Source organism: Microcebus murinus, chromosome 7 (assembly GCF_040939455.1).
Source record: "Microcebus murinus isolate Inina chromosome 7, M.murinus_Inina_mat1.0, whole genome shotgun sequence".
In the NCBI taxonomy this organism is placed as follows: domain Eukaryota; kingdom Metazoa; phylum Chordata; class Mammalia; order Primates; family Cheirogaleidae; genus Microcebus; species Microcebus murinus.
The window spans coordinates 77,317,654-77,340,227 of record NC_134110.1 but is presented as its reverse complement, the minus strand read 5'-3'; the positions used below and the strand labels follow the sequence as shown (position 1 = coordinate 77,340,227).

At 35.8% G+C, this 22,574-nt stretch overlaps 1 protein-coding gene across 4 annotated transcripts in view; it reads right to left on the bottom strand.

Annotated features, from left to right (window-relative positions):
- The window catches only part of SNX16 (sorting nexin 16), a 47,894-nt gene that overhangs the window by 11,237 nt on the left and 14,083 nt on the right, over nucleotides 1-22,574 (bottom strand). For all 4 annotated transcript variants that reach the window (XM_012739999.2, XM_012740001.2, XM_012740002.3 and 1 more), the window contains one exon: nucleotides 11,488-11,557. In XM_012739999.2, coding sequence (XP_012595453.2) covers nucleotides 11,488-11,557 — 70 coding nt within the window. The remainder of the gene's footprint in view (nucleotides 1-11,487; nucleotides 11,558-22,574) is intronic.

Genomic DNA, 22,574 nt, shown 5'->3' with positions numbered 1-22,574 from the left:
AATGAATCTCAGAAGGCTGAATGGAGGCCAAAGACATATTTTTTTAGGCCAGCTTTTAATTTCTAATAGAATTTTAATGCATTCAGAGAGAGCAGGCCCTATTTTGACACTGTACATATAAGCTATTTTTATTTTTTTAAATCCTCAAATGAATTTCAGTCTGATTTTTGATCTTTGTTCTAGATCATTCTAATGATGAAACTTTTTTGAAAGAGGAGTCTGTTATTCTCACTAATATTCTAAAACATCTATGTCCAAATTAGGAAAAAATACATATTTCTGAATAAAGCTGAATTTTTAAGATTGCTAGCAATAGTTCATAATAGTAATATAGTTGTGCATATAGTACTATACATATCAGATTCACTTACAAGAACAATGTTTATATGAAACAGGTAAAATGACAATCTTGAATAATTTAGTTTCATATGCAGATAGTTCACTTTAGTCTGCATAGAGAAAGATGGCAAAGTCTACATGTAGGACATATTTCTTATTTTATCATAGTTCAATCAGAGTAGAGCAAGCCATGAAAACATACAGCTTTGCAAATGGGAATTTTGGAGTTGAAAAGCACAATAACTAGAATGAAAAATGAACAAGAGGGGCTCAACAGCAAATTAGACATGACAGAAAAATGAATCTATGAATTTGAAGCTCAACAGAAGTTATCTAGTCTGAAGAAGAAAAAAAATAACTGAAGAAAAATAAACAGCACTTCAGAGACATCTGGTACATCATGTACAAATGTACAAATATACAAGTAGTGGGAGTCCTAGAAGGAGAAGAGAGAGAGAAAAGGACTGAAAAAATATGTGAAGAAATAATGGCTAAAAATTTCCAAGTTTGATATAGAACATTAATCTACCAAGTCCAAGAAGCTCAATGAAGCAAAAGCATGAAAAACACAGAGAGCCACATCTCAATACATCATAATCAAACTGATAAAAGTCAAAGCCAGAAGATCTTGAAAGCAGCAAGAGCAAAATGGCTTCTCATGCACACAGAAACAACAATATGACTAACGGTTGATTTTTGACCAGAACAAGAGAGGCCAAAAGGCAGTGGAATGACACATTCAAAGTACCGGAAGCAAAAAACCTGTTAGCAAAACTGTTTTTCAATAATGAACATTTACAGATAAACAAAGGCTATGAGAATTTGTTACCTGCCTTACTAGAAAGACTAAAGGAAGAATTTGAGGCTGAAAGGAAGTGATACCAGAGGATAATACCAATCCACAGGAAGAAATGAAGATGGCCAGAAATAGTAAATACGTGGATAAATAAAAGGGTCTATGAAATAGTTTTTTCTCATTTCTTAACTTCTTTAAAAGATAAAAGATTATATAAATAATTTATTATAGTGTATTGTTGGGTTTATAACATATATAATATATAACAACAGCAACATAAAGAAACAGAGGAGGAATAGGAGATATATTGGATATAAGTTTATATTTTAGGTAATTAAATATGAAGTGTCCAATTTCAATCAAAAGTTTAGTTTATTATCTCTCAAAGAAGCAGGACAATTAATCAGTATGTACCTACACTATCAACACAGTTTTAACATCTTGCCATCTTAACAGTAGCTCGGTAGCTGTTTATGCCAGCAACAAAGAACCCTGGGGAGTGAGTGGCGATGAAATTGCGAAAGGTATTTTCCACTTTGAGAACTGAGTATTTTTCCTTGCAAGAAGTGGTCCAAAGCCTGGAAGAAGTGGTACACGATTGGTGCAATGTCTGGTGAATACAGTGGATGACAGAGTATCCAAGTCCAGCCTCTCGTAGTTCCAGCAGCATTGTTTGTGCGACATGTCTTGAGCCTTGTCTTGCAAGAGGATTGGCCTGTTTCTAGTGACCAATATTGGCAGCTTAACTGCAAGCATCCTCATCATTTCATCCCCTGGTTGCAGTAGATCTGCGCTGTAATCAATTGACTAGGTTTCATGAAGCTGTAGTGGACAATACCAGCACTGGACTACCAGACATCATTAGCTTTTCCTGATGAATATTCAGTTTTGGACTGTGTTTTGGCAGTTAATCTTTAACCATTGTGCCGAATGCTTGCGATTGTCAAAAAGAATCCATTTTTGATCACATGTAACAATATGGTGTAGAAATGGTTTGACTTTTGTCATGACAGCAAAAAACGGCAAGCTTTGAGATGATTTCTCTGCTGACACTTGTTTAATTCACGCGGAGCCCATCTATTTACCTTCTTTACCTCGCTGATTTGCTTCAAATGCTCTAATATTGTTGGAATAGTAACCGCAATCCTTACTGCTCACACGGATATGTTGAGATGGATTCGCTTCCACTACAGCTTTCAACTAATCATTATCCACCTTGGTCTCAGGTCACCCACATGGCTCGTTTTCAAGATTAAAATCACCATAACAGAACTTCCCAAACCATCAACATACTGTATGTTCATCAGCCACATCCTTCCCAAACACTTCTTTGATATTTTGAGCTGTCTGCACTGTATTGGTTCCACAACAAAACTCATATTTGAAAATAAAATGAATTTTTCACTTATCCATGGTTTCACAGAAATTGCATTAAAAATAATTTGAAAGATAATCACAAGCCAAAACGTGTATTTGAAAGAATGAGGATGTACCTTCACAATAAAAACAAAACAAGAAGTGTCAAAGTGAAAAGTCAGAGATATCAACTATGAAACTTAGTACTTAAGGAAATTGGACATTTCATATTTAATAACTTAATATCACTGGAATTAAGTACTGTTATTCTGAAGTAGGTTATAAACATGCACAATGTAGTACCCAGAGCAACCACTAAAAAATAACTAAGAAGTAAAAAAATACTACAGATGAATCAAAATGGAATACTATATTTGTTTCACCTAATAATAGGCTGTCAAATAGGAAGAGGACAGAAACAAATGAGACAAATAGAGAACAAATTGCAAAATGGCATATGTAAAAGATGGATGTCAGAATGAATAAAAGACCAAGACCCCATTACATGTTATGTACAAGAGACAGACCTTAGGTTGAAAAACACAAACAGATTGAAAGTTAAAGGATAGAAAAAGATATGCTAAGCAAACAGTAGCCATAATAAAGCTGCAGTGAGTAAGACACTATCGTACTGGCATAAGGACAGACAAATAGATCAATGGATTAGAATCAAGAGTCCAGAAATAAACCCTTACTTTTATGGCCATTTAATTTTTGACAAAGGGGCCAACAACATTAGGGAATTGAGAAAAACTGAGACATCTATGGGAGATCCTTACTTCACACATAATAAAGTTAACATAATATGGATCATAAACCTAAATGTAAGAGCTAAAACCATAAAATTCATAGGAAAAAATGTATGAGAAAATCTTTGTGACCTTGGGTTAGGAAAAGAGTTCTTATAATACAACACAAAAAGTATAATCCATAAAAAAGTAATAAAATGAACTTCATTAAAATTAAAAACTGTTGTATTTCAAAAAGTACCATTAAGAAGATTGAGAGACACATATAGGTTGGGGGCAAATATCTGCAAATCATGTATCTGATAAAGGATTTGTATCCAAAATAAAGAACTCTTATAACTCAAAAGACAAACAGCCCAGTTATAAAAATGGGTGAGACTTGAATAAACATTTCATTGAAGAAAACATGTGAATGGCTAAAAACACATGAAAAGATGATCAATATAAAAAATCATTAGGGAAATGCAAATTAAAAGTACAATGAATTATCACTATATACCTACAAGAATGGCTATGATTCAGAAAACAAATAATATCAAATGTTTTTGAGGACATGGAGAAATGGGAAATCTCCTAGAGTACTAGTGGAAAGGTAATATGGTATAGCCACTTCAAAAAACAGTTTATCGGTTTCTTTAAAAAGTTAAACATAAACTTGCTATATGACCAAACAATTCTACTCCTAGTCATCAACCCAAGAGAAATGAAAACATGTCCACACAAAATGTTACATGAAATTGTTCACAGCATTACTCAAAATAGCACAATACTGGAAATAAGCAAAACATCCCATTTTGTCCCTCAAAATGTGGTATATGCATACAATGAAAAACCATGCAGTAATAAAAAGTAATGAAATAATGACAGAGGCTATATAACATGAAATACCCTCTAAAGCATGCTAAGTGAAAGAAGCCAGATACAAAAGATTGCATATACTTTATATTATGCATATTGTATACATAAAAGATCATTAATTATATACACACATATTTTATGATTTTATTTATATAATATACCCAGAAAAGGTAAATATGTAGGGACAGAAAGCAGTGTCGGTAGTTACCTCAGGCTGGAAGAGCAGGATGACTGCAAAATGACTTGTGGGAATTATTTTAAGGTGATGAAAATATTCTAAAATATTCTGGATTATGGTGATGGTGGCACAACTCTTTAAATTTACTAAAAAGTTATTAAATTGTATGGAATGGAATAGCACACAATGGAATAGCAAATGGGTGAATATTATAGATGAAAATTTTACTGCAATAAAGCTGTTTTAAAAAGGCTATGGTGGGGAGGGAATCAGGATGGCAGACGAGAAACACCGCCAGACAGAGTGTCTCAGCACAAAAGACAGATTCTAGCAGAAATTAGAAGAAAGAAGCAAGAAGATGAGCATACAGCAGACAAGGGTCGGAAGGAGGGGTACCTGAGACCACGGGAGACTCCATAGGAGACTCCATGGGAGGAGGTTGCGGAGGAGGACTGGAAACTGAGACCGCCAGAGCAGACCAGCAGGAAGGGTAGGTGGATAGATCAACTTTCCCCTCCCCTGCATCTCGGACTTCTAGTGGGCTCCCCAGAGGGTGGAGAGACCTGTGGACACCAGCCCAGGGACGGCCCCGCCAGTGAGCGGTAAGCCAATAACGGACGCGGCACCAGGCTCCCAAACCCCTCGGGGCACCTCCGTGTGCACAGACCCGAGCCACATGGCAGGCGTCATATTGCCTCATTCTCCCCTCTGCCGACCATACCCGGGGCTACCCAGACAGACAATACAGCCACCAGCTGGAGGCATCTCCAGGGAACGGGACCTTCCCTTTTGCAGCCTTACAGCTGACTAAGGGGAACTCAGACTGTGAGCTCCTTACCTGCCAGCTCTCCCAGGTGCTGCTGGCACGGTGATCCCAAGAGAATGGGGCAGACCCTGAGGCTGACAGACATAGACCCAGCTTGGGCTAGCTGTGGGTGAATTGGGACTGGCACTCCTCTCCCTGGTGGGGATACAGTTTGAACTCTGGGGCCCAGAGGTCAGACCTGCAGACCAGATCCCGTGCACCGTGCAAGGTCTCGCATTGCCTGGGGCACAGAATGGATATATGGGAACAACCTACTGAGGTGTGTGTGCCTTCAGGGCCAGATCAGCATCCTAGAGGGCAACCCTCCTCCCAAAGGGAGGCTGTGAGCCCAGACAAGGTGGCTTTCCTGCGCAGGGAACCTCCCTGCCAGAATCACGGTCAGGGGAGGGCTGGTGGCATAGGGTCTGGCCTGCTGGCAGAGGCCCAGGAGTAGCTGCAGAATTGGGGAGGGTGGAAAGAAGCGAGGCCTGCTCCAGACTGTGGGTCTCAGATAGCCCCACCCCCACACGCAGATATTCTGATTGAGTGGGGCCATTCCAGCCCTTCCCTGACAGCGTTTCCTGGAAGCAGAGAACAGAACTTTGACCCCTGCTAACGGCATTGGTGGTGCCTGAGGACAGGCTTATCCAACCCAGCTCCGCCCAGACTCTCTCCTAGACCAGCGCTGAGGGGAAGAAAAGGACACACCTAGAAGTCCCAGGGCCCCATCGACCACCTGAGGCACTAGAATGCCTCTCTACAGGAACAAGAGCTGATAACAGGACACAAAAACAACAGCGTAGCATGTTCCTCCAAGCAAGCACCATCTACTGACAGGGAGGACATCCTGCACATCCTTTTCACAGCACCTAATGACTCATTATACAGGAAGTGGTCAAATCTCACGCACAGACACCACCTACCGGCTCAGAAACTAAACAAGGCGTGTGAATACCCAAACAAAAACCTAAAGGAAAGAAACAACTGATCAATATGGGAAGAAATCAGCGAAGGAACTTCGGAAATATGAAGAACCAAACAGAAAATACACACCCAAAGAGGAGCACCAGCCCCCTAGAAACGGACACCAATGAAAATCAGGCAACCAAAATGACAGAAGAGGAATTTGGTATGTGGATCATAAGAAAACTCAACGACCTGAAAGAATAACTGAATAACCAACACAAAGAAACCACAAAAAGCCTCCAGGACCTAGAACAAAAGTACACTAAAGAAATAGACATAATGAAGAAAAGTTTAACCGAACTCCTGGAAATGAAGAACCAATTCAGGGAACTACAAAATACAGTGGAAAGTCTCAAGAACAGGGTGGATCAAGCAGAAGAAAGACTCTCAGAGAATGAAGATAACAGCCTCCAATTAAATAAATCAGTCACAGAGATAGAGCAGAGAAACAAGAGAAAAGAGCAAAGCCTACAAGAGATGTGGGATTATGTGAAGAAACCTAATGTGAAGGTCATAGGGGAAGAAGACAACACTCAAGGGTTGGACAAGCTGTTTGAAGATATAATAGAGGAAAATTTCCCAGGTCTTGCTAAAAATCTCGATATACAAGTTCAAGAAGCTCAGAGGACCCCTGGGAGATTCAATGCAAACAGGAAGACATCACGACATGCAGTCATCAGACTGACCAAAATACCAACTAAGGAGGCCCTTCTAAGAGCTGTAAGATGAAAGAAGCAAGTAACATACAAGGGAAAGCCAATTCGAATAACACCAGACTTCACTACTGAGACTTTACGAGCAAGGAGAGACTGAGGCCCCATTCTCACTCTTCTGAAACAAAACAATGCCCTGCCTAGAATCTTATTCCCTACAAAACTAAGTTTTGTATATGAAGGAGAAATAAAGACATTCTCAGATAAGCAAAGTCTCAGAGAATTCACCAAGACAAGACCAGCCCTACAAGAAGTACTCAAAACAATGTTACACACGGAGCACCATAATAAAAACTCAAGAACATAAAAACAACCAAAACCCAAGATTAAAGGCCAGATATTACAATGGCTCAAGTGAGAAATCAAAGCAACAACATCCAACCCAACAGAATGAACAGTAATCTACCTTATCTATCAGTTCTCTCAATAAATGTGAATGGCTTAAACTCTCCACTCAAGAGACATAGGCTGGCTGAATGGATAAGAAAATACAGGCCAAGTATATGCTGTCTTCTGGAAACACATCTAACCTGCAAGGATGCACATAGACTAAAAGTAAAAGGGTGGAGATTAGTATTCCAAGCAAGTGGAAGCCAAAAGAAGGCTGGCGTGGCAGTTCTAATTTCAGATGATTTAGTTTTTAAACCAACAAAAGTAGTGAAAGACAAAGAGGGTCATTATATAATGGTGAAGGGCACAGTTCAACTAGAAGAGATAACAATTTTAAACATATATGCACCCAACTTATGTGTACCTAGATTCATAAAGCAAGCCTTACTGGATCTAAGCAAATTGATTAATAACAACTCCATAAGCACTGGAGATTTCAACACCCCACTGACGACGGAACAAGACAGATACTACAAACAGAAAATTAATAAAGAAATAATGGACTTAAACAAAACTCTGGAACAATTGGGTCTGACTGACATTTACAGGACATTCTACCCCAAATCCACTAAATATACCTTCTTCTCATCAGCTCACAGGACATTCTCTAAGATTGACCATATCCTGGGACACAAAGTCAACCTCAAGAAATTTTAAAAAGCAGAAATCATACCATGTATCTTCTCAGATCGTAGTGAAATAAAAGTAGAAATCAACTCTAATAGAAACTCACATTTCTACACAAAAACGTGGAAATTAAACAACCTCCTACTAAATGATTACTTCATAAATGAAGAAATCAAGATGGAGATAAAAAAATTCTATGAACAAAATGACAATGGAGAGACAAGTTATCAACTCCTCTGGGACACAGCTAAAGCAGTTCTGAGAGTAAAGTTTATCTCCATAAATGCCTATAACCAAAAGACAAAAAGATCACAAATAGACAATCTAATGAAACGACTCAAAGAGCTGGAAAAAGAAGAACAGACCAACCCCAAACCCAGCAGAAGAAGTGAAATCAACAAGATCAAATCAGAACTAAACAAAATTGAAAACAGGGAAGCTATTCAGGAGATTAATAAAACAAAAAGTTGGTTCTTTGAAAAAATAAACAAAATTGACACGCCACTGGCTAAGCTAACGAAAAGCAGAAAAGAGAAATCGCTAATAAGCTCCATCAGGAACAAAAAAGGAGATATCACAACTGATCCCAAAGAGATACAAGATATAATTCATGAATACTACAAAAATCTTTCTGCACACAAACTGGAAAATGTGGAGGAAATGGACAAATTTCTGGAAATACACAGCCTCCCTAGGCTCAATCAGGAAGAAATAGATTCCCTGAACAGACCGATCTCAAGAGCTGAAATAGAAACAGCAATTAAAAATCTCCCTAAAAAGAAAAGTCCCGGTCCAGATGGCTTCACACCCGAATTTTACCACACTTACAAAGAACTAGTACCTATCTTGCAGAAACTATTCCACAACATCGAGAAGAACGGACACCTCTCCGACACCATACCGAAACCAGGAAAGGATGCAACAAAAAAAGAAAACTACAGACCAATATCCCTAATGAATATAGATGCAAAAAATTTTCAACAAAGTCTTAGCTAACTGAATCCAGACGCTTATCACAAAAATAATCCATCACGACCAAGTGGGCTTCATCCCAGGGATGCAGGGATGGTTCAACATACGTAAATCTATATATGTAATTCACCACATAAACAGAAGCCAAAACAAAGACCACATGATTCTTTCAATAGATGCAGAAAAAGCTTTTGACAGAATTCAACACCCTTTCATGATATGAACACTTAATAAAATAGGCATAGAAGAAACATACCTAAAAATGATACAAGCCATATATGACAGACCCATAGCCAACATTATACTGAATGGGAAATAATTGAAATAATTCCTACTTAGAACTGGAACCAGACAAGGCTGCCCACTATCTCCACTTCTGTTCAACATAGTGCTGGAAGTCCTGGCTACAGCAATCAGACAGGAAAGTGGAATTAAAGGTATCCAATTAGGGGCAGAAGAGATCAAACTTTCACTGTTTGCTGATGATATGATATTATATCTAAAAAACCCCAAAGATTCAACCAAGAAACTCCTGGAATTGATCAATGAATTTAGTAAAGTCTCAGGATACAAAATCAATACACAGAAATCAGAGGCATTCATATACGCCAACAACAATCAAATTGAGAACCAAATCAAAGATGCAATTCCCTTCACAATAGCAACAAAGAAATTAAAGTACCTAGGAATACAGTTAACCAAGGAGGTAAAAGACTTCTCAGGGAGAACTATGAAACACTGAGGAAGGACACAGCAGAGGATGTAAACAGATGGAAATCTATACCATGCTCGTGGATCGGCAGACTCAACATCATTAAAATGTCTATACTACCCAAACTGATGTACAGATTCAATGCAATACCTATTAAAATTCCATCAGCATTCTTCAGAGATATAGAAAAAATAATTTTACGCTTCGAATGGAACCAAAGAAGACCCTGAACATCAAAAGGAATTCTAGGCAACAAAAACAAAATGGGTAGCATTAATATGCCAGATATCAAAATAAACTACAAAGCTATAGTAATTAAATCAATCTGGTATTAGCGCAAAAATAGGAATATTGACCAGTGGAATAGATCTGAGAATCCTGATATAAGACCATCCTCATATAGTCATCTAATCTTTGACAAAGCAGACAAAAACATACGCTGGGAAAAAGAATTCCTTTTCAATAAATGGTGCTGGGAAAACTCACGAAAATCAGCAAGAAAAATATCAAATAACCCTATTAAAAGTGGGCAAAGGACTTGAACAGAAACTTTTCTAAAGAAGACAGAAGAATGGCCAACAAACATATGAAAAAATGCTCAACATCTCTAATCATCAGGGAAATGTAAATCAAAACCACAATGAGATATCACTTAGCTCCAGTGAGAATGGCCTTTATCAAAGTCTCCAAACAATAAACGCTGGCGTGGATGCGGAGAGAGAGAAACACTCCTACACTGCTGGTGGGACTGCAAACTAGTTCAACCTCTATGGTAAGCAATATGGAGATACCTTAAAGCGATTCAAGTGGATCTACCATTTGATCCAACAATCCCATTACTGGGCATCTACCCAAAAGATCCAATGACACTCTACAAAAACGACACCTGCACTCGAATGTTTATAACAGCACAATTCATAATTGGAAGGCTGTGGAAACAACCCAAGTGCCCATCAATCCAAGAATGGATTAATAAAATGTGGTATATGTATACCATGGAGTACTGTTCAACTCTAAGAAACAATGGTGGCATAGCACATCTTATATTTTCCTGGTTAGAGCTGGAACCCATACTACTAAGTGAAGTATCCCAAGAATGGAAAAACAAGCACCACATATACTCACCTGCAAACTGGTCTTAACTGAGCAGCAGTGTCCACTGTGTCCCAAGTGGACACATAGGTACTACAGAAATAGGGTATTGGGCAGGTGGGAGAGGGGAGAGAGGCAGGTATATACATACATAATGAGTGAGATGTGCACCATCTGGGGGATGGTCATGCTGTAAACTCAGACTTGTGGGGGGAGGGGGAGAAAGGCCATTTATTGAAACCTTAAAATTTGTACCCCCGTAATATGCCAAAATAAAAAAAAAAGGCTATGGCATTTACTCTAACACAAATAACTGACTCAATTTGATTGTAAAACATTATAAAATCTACCATTTAAATCTGTTTCACTTAAACTGTATTAAACATTTGGGGGAAAATTTTGCATAAAATCCCAGCTAATCTATTATTACCAAATCTGTTTTGTGAGTCTAGCCTGTGGCTTCAAAAAATAGGCCACTTTAACACGTCAATTAATGTAATTTGAGTAGCATTAAATGTGAGCTGAATTGATGACAATCACTTCTACCTCTTAAGATAAGTTTTAAATTTGAGTTTAGCTCTAGGTTCCTTACTTTGACACTTAAATGGATGAGAACTCAGAATATAAATAATAAATGCAATAAATTCCCAAATTATTTTATGTTTTTGAAACAGTAAAAATAAAGAATGCAGGATTTCATTTTACAGCTTCATTGACAATATGACATGTTTGAATTTTTATTTTTTCACTGAACTAAGTCCATGTATTTCAATGAAAGAGACCTTTGACTGAAACATTAAAAGCTTTCTGTGCAAAACTATCATAGTCTGAAATTATAATATTTTGCTGTTTGCCACTCCATTTAAGAAACAATGTAGTTATTGTAATGTATTATTTGTTCCTCTTTTCATGTGATATATAATACAGCACTTACCCTGCTTTCTTCTAGACTATCAAATGGACCTGGTGGATCATCCAGACAAAGAAATTCTCTCACTGCAAGGCTTTTCAAGGGAAAAAAAAAATTAGCTGGGGTACAAATAAGTTCACAAAAGATAACAAAAAGCAAAAGTTCTTTTGAAGCTATACAGTGTTTTTAAGCAAGTTGGTTTTGTTGATATACCAAAATAAGCAAGTTGCCACATTATGTGTTTCAATTCAAGTAACCAAATACAAATATCAAACTATAGAAGATACAAAGATTTTAAGCTATTTTCTATGATATTATGAACATAAAGAAACTGCAAATTTATTGTTACATATAAACTATAGGACATAAAACATAATTCAAAATAATAGTTCAAGAGACCAACCTAAATAGTGAATAGCTTCTTTATGACTTTCAAAGAAATATGAGTCTGAACTAGTTTAACAAAGTCATTATTATTTTATGAATAAATGCAAGTTCTAATTTATACTTCACTTGTTTCTCCCTCAGTAGATGCTCTTAAACTGAAAAGCATTTACCCTGAAACAAGTTAAAGATTGACCTTGCAGTTATGTTTATTATATTAATTTACTTAAATATTTTCTCCAGGTAGTTCAAGAGAAAAAATTCTGACCATCCCATCTCTGAATAACCACAAATTTAAAAATAATGAAATAATATGGCAGCGTTATGCTTATACTTTGCAATTTTCATAAATAGGTTAAGGAGGTAGATAACCAAATTTTATTATAACAACCTTCCCTTTTCTAAAAAGCAATTTTGGATGGAGAGACAATTATGTACATTATATACAATTACAGACAATTATATACAAGTCAAAATATAAATGTGGAGACAAATTTGTTTTTCATTTGTAAAAGGACAAGAATATGATTTCTTGATGTACTATATAAAGGAGATGTCAACTTATGTTGAAAAGGGCTTTTGGGTTCAGACTAGGTCAGATAGATTGGTGATGACATGGGGTATTCATCAGAGATAAATGGGATTTTTAGCGAAATTTTCCAAAAGAAAAACCAATAAGAATATAGAGAAGTGGTATTAAGAAAATAATCCAGAAGATCTCAAAGACAGAACAAAAAAGTTAGTGGTGATGTGGTACTCACAAGAGCAAATTTCTTAAAAACATAGATAAAAAAATAACACATTTTTAGGGAGACTGGGAAAAGACTTGAGTATTCATAATCATGGAATAGAGATGAAAGAGATGGTAAATGTGATCTAGTTGAACTATCCATAGTATGCTTTTTTATCTCTTTTACATGTTCAGCCAAGAGTATACCTAAACACTGCCAGAGATAGGGGATCTACCCCTTAAAATAAACCATCTTTCAATAATACTGAAAATTAGAAAATTAATTCTTTCACTGAGCTAGAATTTTTCTCCCAGTAGCTTCTGAGTCTCAGTTCTGGTTTTGGGGGCCATTTAGGGTAAACCTAAGTCCTCTTTCACATGATAACCCTAAATATATATCAATAATGTTATCCTATTTCCTATAACCTTATATCTCCAAGAAGCAATACTAACATTTTCATAGTACATGGCACACACAGGGCTTTCACATATGCTATTGTTTTAATTTTCACAACAATCCTATGAGGTTGTTGTGATATCCTATAGGCATAATTTCCATTTTACAAATGATACCAAAGTTCAGAGAGATAAAATGACTTGCCCAATGTCAAAAGTGCAAGTGGTGGAGCTGGACCTTCCATCTGTCTTCTGAGTGTAAACATGTGCTCTTTTTCACCTTTAAATTCTTTTGGCTTACGTTTTCATTCATTTGGATTCTCCTTGTGAGACACTTCTCTCTGAACACATTTTACTTGTCTGTATCCCTCATTGTGGCCTCTAGAATACTGTAATTGGTCTAATAATACAGAGTAGAGCAAGACTACCACACAGTCTTCTAGTTTAGGTATTATACTTCCAGCTGCCCATTATTTACATTGGAATACCGATTATTAGATAAGAACGATCATAGAAAATAAATTGATCTGGGATTGAGAAGTCAAAAGTTTATATGAAACCCTGAGGGAACAGCATTTAAGATTGAAAGGACAATGCTAAGAAACATATGGAAGGGTCTTGTTTAATACTTTCAGTATATGACAACCCAGTGTGAGACATTATTTGCCTATAGATTTATACCCTGATTTTCTCATACTTTAATAACATTTTTTGGTTCACACATTACTCTAATTATTGGACTGCTGCTGCTAGGAAAGGAAAAATTTGTAAAGAAGTGTATCTACCTATTTAGCTATTTCTCTATATAACCCTTTTTATATCTTTGGTTTATAGTAGAAATTTAGCCAAGATCAACAGTGATATTAGAATATATCCAGCTAGAGGAATTTTTTTTTTGGAGTAGCAGTTCTATTTCATTCTCCTTTCCCAAAAATCTTTATGCTTTTTGACTCACTAGAGTTCTACGTAAATGAAATCCAATGGATTCTCTAAGTTTTTTTCAATATAGTTCCAATGTTATACTTTATACCTTACTTTCTTTAATCTGTAGTGTGAGAATAAAATTTGATACTAGCTTTATAATTTTACAAAACACTTTTTCAGTGGTTCACTACATTTCCAGTAGGACTTGGTAGATGAAGACAATCAATACCCTCAACTCTTATTTCTATCCAAGAAGAGGACACACAGAAATCTTTGGGAGATGGCAGTGTTTGAGAAAACACCACCTTTCTTTTTAGAAATTCTGATACATTTTCCCTCTTGCGAAAGGGAGCCTTGCTTGAGAATCACTGACTAGAGAACTTTAATATTGAACAATAAATATCAACTGCCAATGTGTGCCAACGTTCTGCTTAGTGATTATCTATATATTATCAGTGCATGATTTATAAGCAAATCAAGTGAATTCAAATATTATATAAATACCAAAGAGTCTCTATTATTAAATGGCATATAAATTAAATGGAAATAAATTTTTAAAAAAAACTTACTTTTTTTGCTTATTCCCTGATAGGTTCAATGTAGACTTCTAATCTCTACTCTGTGTTCAATCTCTAATACTTTTACTTCTATTTGACTATTATAATTAATAGGTAAGAAAAACAGCAGGAAAGGAAAGAGATTTACCTTTTTGGAAAGAAATCCAAAAATCTTGATTAAAAGGCAAGGAAAGATTCTATAATTTTCTGTTCCTTTTATTATGTGGAGTACCTTTTTAGTGTGTTTGGGAAAACTATATTAAAATTAAGATCAGGTGTTGTCATAAATTGCCTGAATATAGATAAGGAGACCACTGATGGTACCTTTCAGCATGGTTTTCATTATTAGAGCAAATCTGCACAAACTTCAACTCTTTCTTGTATTTTCTTAAAAAATTTTTTCTTTAAAAGAGTTTTACTGTATTTTCAAACTATGTTCTTAGTAAACTATTCCATTCAGTCAATCTTCAGCTTATATTCACTGTTGCTTTTCCTTCTTTTTATTTCTTTCACAGGTATATATCTGCTTTATGTTTCACAAAATTTTTTTTAAAGACCAGTAACTTAATAGCTAAATGTGCTCTTTAGGAAAAAAAGCCCCTAAGACTAATATATACAATTCATTAAAAGATCAATTAAGAAGTAAAAAAAAAAAAGGTACAAAAATACTGTTACCAATTCTGCCAAAGCCAAATACAGCACAGAAAGTCATTGCATAAAAATACTGCTGAGGGATTTCAGACCGAAATGTTGTATCAGTTAGTATTTCTGTTCAGTATTCTCTACTAATTAAAAGAAAACAAAAAATAGATATTAAATACAACCTTGAAGATTAAATACAACTCAGGCATTAAGGCTGGTGACAGAGAGGGTCGCAGTGGATGACATGGTGGGTGGCTGTGAGGCCTGCTTAGCTTCCTGTGGTGGACGTGAAAGCTTGGCAGTGGGGACTTAGTTTAGATCTTGATCATCTCTCACCTAGATACTTTTAGCCCACTGGTGTCCCTGCCATCAATTTTATCCCTTCTAATCTAGAATGTTTCAAGAACTCATCTGTGGTTCCTCTAGCAAGAAGGAACAAAGTCAAGCTCTTGGTGTTGGCATAAGGCACCTGCCTACATTCAAGTTTTAGCTTTCTTTCTTAGTTGACACTCAGCAATAGTACATCCTCAAGCCTATCCTGCTGTTTCATGCTTCTATCCCTTTACTCATGTTTACTGCTATTATCCTGACCCATCCTTTCCACCTCTGTGTGACTCTTACTTATTCTTCGTGACTCAGCTTATCAATTATCAATCCAAGAGTCTTCTCTGACTAAATCCCCCTTTTCTACTCCCTATTAGGTTCAGTGTTCTTGTATGTATTACCACAGCACTTTGAAGAGATCCCTCTCATGGGACTTATTATGCTAAATTATTAGTATTATTTATTTATCAAGCAGTTTGTCCCACTAAAAAGTAGAGGACAAGTTCCTGGACTGTCATCTAAATCATCTCCAAATCAGTTAGCATAGCACAGAATAAGCATTTAACACATAATATATTTTTTAATAAGAGCTACTCAATTAGAAAATTTATATAAAAATAACAGATAGCTATCCACTAGCATAGATGAAAACTATAATATAATCCTCGAATTTGAGACGATTTTAGTTTTCAACAGATACTCCTACTTTCACAAGAAAGTAGGCTCACGACTACAAGTAAAACAAAAGGATTATTAAAATTTGGTATATGTTTACAATGGAATATCGCTGAATTCTAAGAAACAACAGTGAGCTAGCACCGCTTATATTATCCTGGATTGAGTTTAAGCCCATTATCCAAAGTGAGAAAAATTAGAAGATTAGAAAAAGATTAGAAAAATGGGCTCCACATGTACTCACCATCAATTGGTACTGATTGATTAACACTATGGTGCTCAAAGGGTGGTGGTGTTCAACAGGGATTCGGGGGTTGAGGAGATAGATCCACATCTGAGGCATGTGGTGAACAGTGTGGAGGGAAGGGCATACCTCTAAGCCTTGCTAGGGAAAGGCAAATATATAAAATGCAACCAAAATGTTAAAAAAAAACAAACATTTATCGGGTGTTGGGCAGGTGGGAGGGGGCAGGAAGGGAACCCTGTGTGTGTGTGTGTGTGTGTGTGTGTGTGTATATATATATATATATATATATATACACCTAATAAGTGGGATGTGCACTGTCTGGGGGACGGACACACTTGAAGCTCTGACTCCAAGGGGGAGGGAAGGCAAGAACAATGTACGTAACCTTAACATTTGTATTCCCATACTATGCTGAAATAAAAAAAAAAAAGTTTAAAGAAGGTTAGAATCTGACTTTCTGATGCTATAACTTCAAGATTCATAAAGAACCACAACAAAAAGAAAGGGATATGAGAAATTTAGAGTTAAAAGGGGAATTTTAGAGAATATCTACCCCAAATACCTCATTTTCCAAACGAGGATGCTGATTAAAATCAGTTAAGCAATTTGCCTAAAATTATTTCGCTATTAATATTAAGCCCAGAAAACGGAGTTTTACATAAGGTCTCTAAGACCCAATTTAATAAAGAGTTTACATGTATCCAAATATAAAATATTTGGCTTTATTGCATATTTCATAACGATTCATAATTTAATTTCTACCAAACTAAAATTTTGTGACAAAAAAACCATTTGATCAATCTTAGCAATAATGTGTTGATTTTCATGAGATAGGGTTATATGAGCTACATATATATATATATATAACAGAATTCTATCATTTTTTATATAAAACTAAGATTAACCCAACTTCTCTTCAGAATATCTTTTTTTTTTTTTTTTTTTGAGACAGAGTCTCGCTTTGTTGCCTAGGCTACAGTGAGTGCCGTGGCGTCAGCCTAGCTCACAGCAACCTCAAACTCCTGGGCTCAAGCAATCCTACTGCCTCAGCCTCCCGAGTAGCTGGGACCACAGGCAAGCGCCACCGTGCCCGGCTAATTTTATATATATATATATATATATATATTAGTTGGCCAATTAATTTTTTTCTATTTTTATAGTAGAGATGGAGTCTCGCTCAGGCTGGTTTTGAACTCCTGACCTTGAGCAATCTGCCCGCCTTGGCCTCCCAGAGTGCTAGGATTACAAGCGTGAGCCACCGCTCCCGGCCAGAATATCTTTTGAAAAATTTTTATTTTTATTTTATTGTTTTTTCTTTTTTTTTTTATTTCGGCATATTATGGGGGTACAGATTTTAAGGTTTCAATAAATGCCCATTTCCCCCCTGCCCCCACAAGTCTGAGTCTCCAGCATGACCATCCCCCAGATGGTGCACATCTCACTCATTATGTATATTGTTTTGTTTTCTTAATGTTTTAAGAATATCTTTATATATAAAACAACTTAGAGATATTAGCAAACATCCTATGAAAAGACAGTTCAGGTTGAAAATGTATAAAATAGTTACTAAGTATTCTTGTTCAAGAAGCATAGAATTATTGAATTTTTACAACTAGAAGAGACCTAAGTTGTCTTCTAATCAAGTGTATGCCATTTAGTAATTCCCTATTTAATACCATTGATAGTTATCTACCTTTTTCAATTACTTAAGGTAAAAAGAAACTTACTTTTTCAAAAGACAGAAATTTTTTATATTGGACAGCTTAAAATGATAGGCAGCTCTTTCTTATCTGAGCTGATAGTGACTTCTTCTAATTTCTCTCTGTTATTCCCAGTTCTGGTGTTAGCCTTGCTATTAAAAATGAGGTCCTTAGCCCAGCAGTACTAGCATTGCCTAGAAACCTGTTAGAAATGCAGATTCTTCAGCCCCAACCTGCTGATTTAGGGTCAGCATTAACAAGCCTCCCAGGTGATTCCCAAGCACAACTAACTTGGAGAAGCACTACTCTTAAAGCTAAATGTGTATGATTAATCCTTCTCCCTATCACAATCTCCCAAATGTGAAGATGTCTCTTATATTCACCAAAAATTTTCTTTTTGATATTCTCATTTCTTTCAATTGCTTCCTCAAAAAATGGTTAGATATAATTTTTTTTAAAGCCATGATCCATCCTTAAGATGTTTTTTTAATTGATATAGAACTTGAAACTCTGAAGCCCTTGGTACTGAAGCCCTTATAGATGGATGATAATATAAAGAAAAACATATAATTTTAATCTCTGTATTTTAAATAATTAAAAAAGGAGAAACCATTGGTAAACAGAATATATGTAGAGTGCTTGTGAAAACAGAGAATAGTAAAATACTTGCTCTGCTGATTAATAATGTAATGATTTCCAAGTAGCTTAACACAGCGTAAAACAATAAATAACTACATCTTAACTATGACAGATTGTGCAAATACAAGACTATCTTTGTATACCCCTCACTTTGATAAACTGAATTGCATGTTGTTCCTAGTATAGGACCTGCACCTTCTTACTTCTGCATTTTGATTATGATATTCCCTCTCATCGAGAAAGTTCTTCATCTTCTTTTTGCTGATCCAAGTATCACTAAATTTTTAAAGTGCAACTCAAATACTACCCTCTGGAAAGCCTTATCTAATTCTCCCGGTAAAAAGTTCTCTATCTTTTCCTCTTCTAAAAGGGATCTCTTTATCCATTATGATTTTTTGGAGAGTGTGTTCTTCCTACCAGTTTTTTGAAAATGGGATCTAATTCATCCATGTGTAGTCACATCTTATAGTAAGCTCTAAATAAATATTTATTGAACAGATAAAATCTCTAGTAAATTCTTTTACGTTGGAAATATTAACATTGTTAATCTGTACCCTTACTTTGTATTTTCTAAATGCATCTGAAATAATATTCTCTTAAAACATTCAAACCAATAGTCCTTAATATCCTTTCAGTTCTTATTTTCTTTCACTTCTGCTTTGTTATAGTTGGAGAAGTTGTAACATTAAGAGCTGTTCATTGTGTAATGACAAGCTCTTAGCCAACATGAAAGTTAGGAAATAATTGTGTTGTAAGATGCTATGGCTATGAGAAAGGAGAGTGAAAGAACAATTAATAAACAATATTGATGTATAACCAATTAATATCAAATACTTATTTGGCCATCTAAAGATAGTGATTTTTTTCTAAGCTGCCATTGCAGCTGTAACAGAATGCTAACATGCATCCTAACAGGTAATTGATGCTTTATATAGTGATTCTTAAATGCAGTTTTATGCTTTTATAAAGAAATGCTGGAATTTTATCTTTCTTTTTTTCTCCCTTAGAAGGGATTTCCCCTCTTCCTTTTAAGTTATAAAAAATTAAAGGATCTTCTTTTATTCTTCCCTTACAGTTTTAGATACAATCAAACTATTGTCTGGTGAACAACCTTATGACCCAACTACTATTTGAATTTAGACTGCAGAGATGGTTAAAATCCTGGCTGTGCAGTAAAATAGTAGTAATAACACTGATGACAGAATCACTGCCATAATTCAGCCCATGACACATTGAAAATTAGGTGTTTATTTCACAGAAGGAAGAGTACTGAGGGGTGAGAAGATATAATCTCAAAAAAAATGTAGGAAAATATTATGCCAGTTTTAATGTATCGACCTTCAATCCATTAAAGCTATCTGGCAACCTTAGACTTTCTACGTATCTTCTAATTATTTGGTTCTGACTCATATCCATTTTCCTACCTATAATCTTAATCAAGCCTTCCAGGTTCTCAAATCCTACTTCTAGTATTGCTGGATCATTGCAAACAGCATTGATCTCCCTCTTCTCTTGGTTTCTGTTACTTTCATAATCTGTATCATATCAAGTAGCAATTCATAAATGGTCTTATTTTGTTCAAACAGAAGCCTGATTTCTCTAAATGAATTTTAAGACGAGTTTATCCTTTCTTTTCCAATACCCTTCTTAGCATGATGCACAGCAAATGCTTATGATATAGATGAATACTCCTTGCTCTTCTTCCCCTACTCATGTCTTAAATAATACGTTATTAGGAAACCTCTTACATTGTGAAATAAAAATTGCTATTTATCCTTAAACAAGATAGTGGGTGCCAAGACATAAGTACCCTATTTTGAATTCAGTTGAAGGTATCTTACTGCATTCCCTAAATGTCTGATGATCTGACAAAAGTGGGTAGGCAAATAAATGTGAGGCACACTGGATTCTTTCATGCAAGATTTCTTAGATCTTTAATATTCTAGAGATATCAAATGAAACCTTTCCCCAACTTATTTGGCCAAGAAACTTTTCTTTCCCTGAAATGCCTCTTTATGAATTGAACAAGACTTTTAGCACTGTTCTTCAGCTAACCAGTTTTAGAAATGACAGGATATCGAATGGCCCTAGTAATGTCCACCTTAGCAACTAAGATTATCAATAATTAAAAAAGAAGATTCATCTGAATATTTCAACTAAGATACACTTTCACTATTTAATAAAGAAATCATAAAATAAGTTAATGTGGCTCATATTATTTAATATTTCATTAGATAAAAATAGAGGATAGTTATTTACAGAATAAATTTGATTTTAATTCACAACAATATTTTGAATAAAGAGACATAAAAGTTTACTAAATAATGGACAGAGAAAAGGGATAGGATATGTTAACTTCTTAGTGGTAAAAGTCTTTTTTATGGTACAGAATATTTTCTTCAAAGTCTTTCTCTATGATTTCAGTGTTTGTTGGTTTTTATTCCTGCTTTGTGCGTCTGAATTAACACTAATCTTTTTTCTTTATATTTTGAGAGATAAAAACGTATAGAAAAGTAGGAAGCACCCATGTTTCCACCACCTAAACCACATAATCACTGTCATATTTACTTCAGTCTTTTTCTAATAAGCAGTACAGCAGTTTTGTCATTCATTCAAGATGTACTTATTAAGAATCAACTGTGTTAGCACTCTGCTAAGCATTGGACATTTAACGGTGAATAGAATAGCCACAGGACTTGTTACATATCTTACAATCTGGTGGAAGAAACACAAGTAATCACAGAAATAATTACATTCTGAAGTGTTATGAAAGTGCCAACCAGCCTTTCTGAGGTGGGATTCCATAAGAGAATTCAATCCTACTGAAAATTATTTAAGTGATTATTTTCTCTTAGGATTGGTACATAGCTAATATCATCCTAGAAATATAGGAAAGAAGTTAATTCATTACACACAATGGGTGTCTTAAAGCATTAGGAGCTGATTCTCAGAACTGGTTGAGAAGGGCAGGTAAAGACACTGTGGGAGAGCTGACCTAGTCTCTGGTGTGGTGGTGGTGGTGGGTAAGGGGTCAGCCATGAGGCCAGTTACCGATAGAAGTGAAGTTTGTGTTGAAATCTAAAGGATGTATCAGTTACCTAGGTCATGGCTGGGTGGGGTAGTAGTGTAAAAGTTTGTCTTTTCAGGAAATAGCATATTTCAAGGCTCCAAGGGACAAAGGAACAAGGTGATTTTAGAGAATTAAAAGAAGACCAACATAGCAAATGTAAAAAGAATGGGAAGGAATAGCAAAACTTGAGGTTAGAAAAACAGGCAGGTAGACAGGGACTAGAAAAAAATGACTTAGTCAAACTGCATCACAAAAGATCACTGTGGCTCTAAGGGGCAAGAGAAATAAGAGTGGATGGGGAAGACCAGAGGGTAAGCTTCTATAGTAACTGAGGTGAGAGATAACTGCTTAGACTAGGGTGGTCATGGCAAGGATGGAGAAAAGTAGACAGATTTGAGTGGCAGTTAAAAGGCGAGGGAAGGGATAAGGGTAGTGTGGGATGTGTCAAGAATGACTTAGATTTTGGGTAGACAATGATGAGAGCTGGCGGCAAAAAGTCTGGAGACTAAATTTCAAGTGTGTTTTTAGGTTTGAGGTAACTGAGATATCTGAAAAAGATGTTGAGGAGGCAACTGCATATATGAATCTGGAGTAGAGAGAAGGGTGTATCTAGTTTGTAGTATTTCATTAAGAGAAAAAAAATGAGGGGGTATGGGCAGGGATCTTGAGAATTTATCAAGCTTAGGTAGCACACATAAAAAGCAAGATGTATTATGTATAGTATGTGCGTGTTATGCAGAAAAAAGGTGATATACATAAAGACTGAGAAAAAGATGTCGATAAAGTTAGATGGATGGTTTTCTTAATTATTTGCCTCCTCATG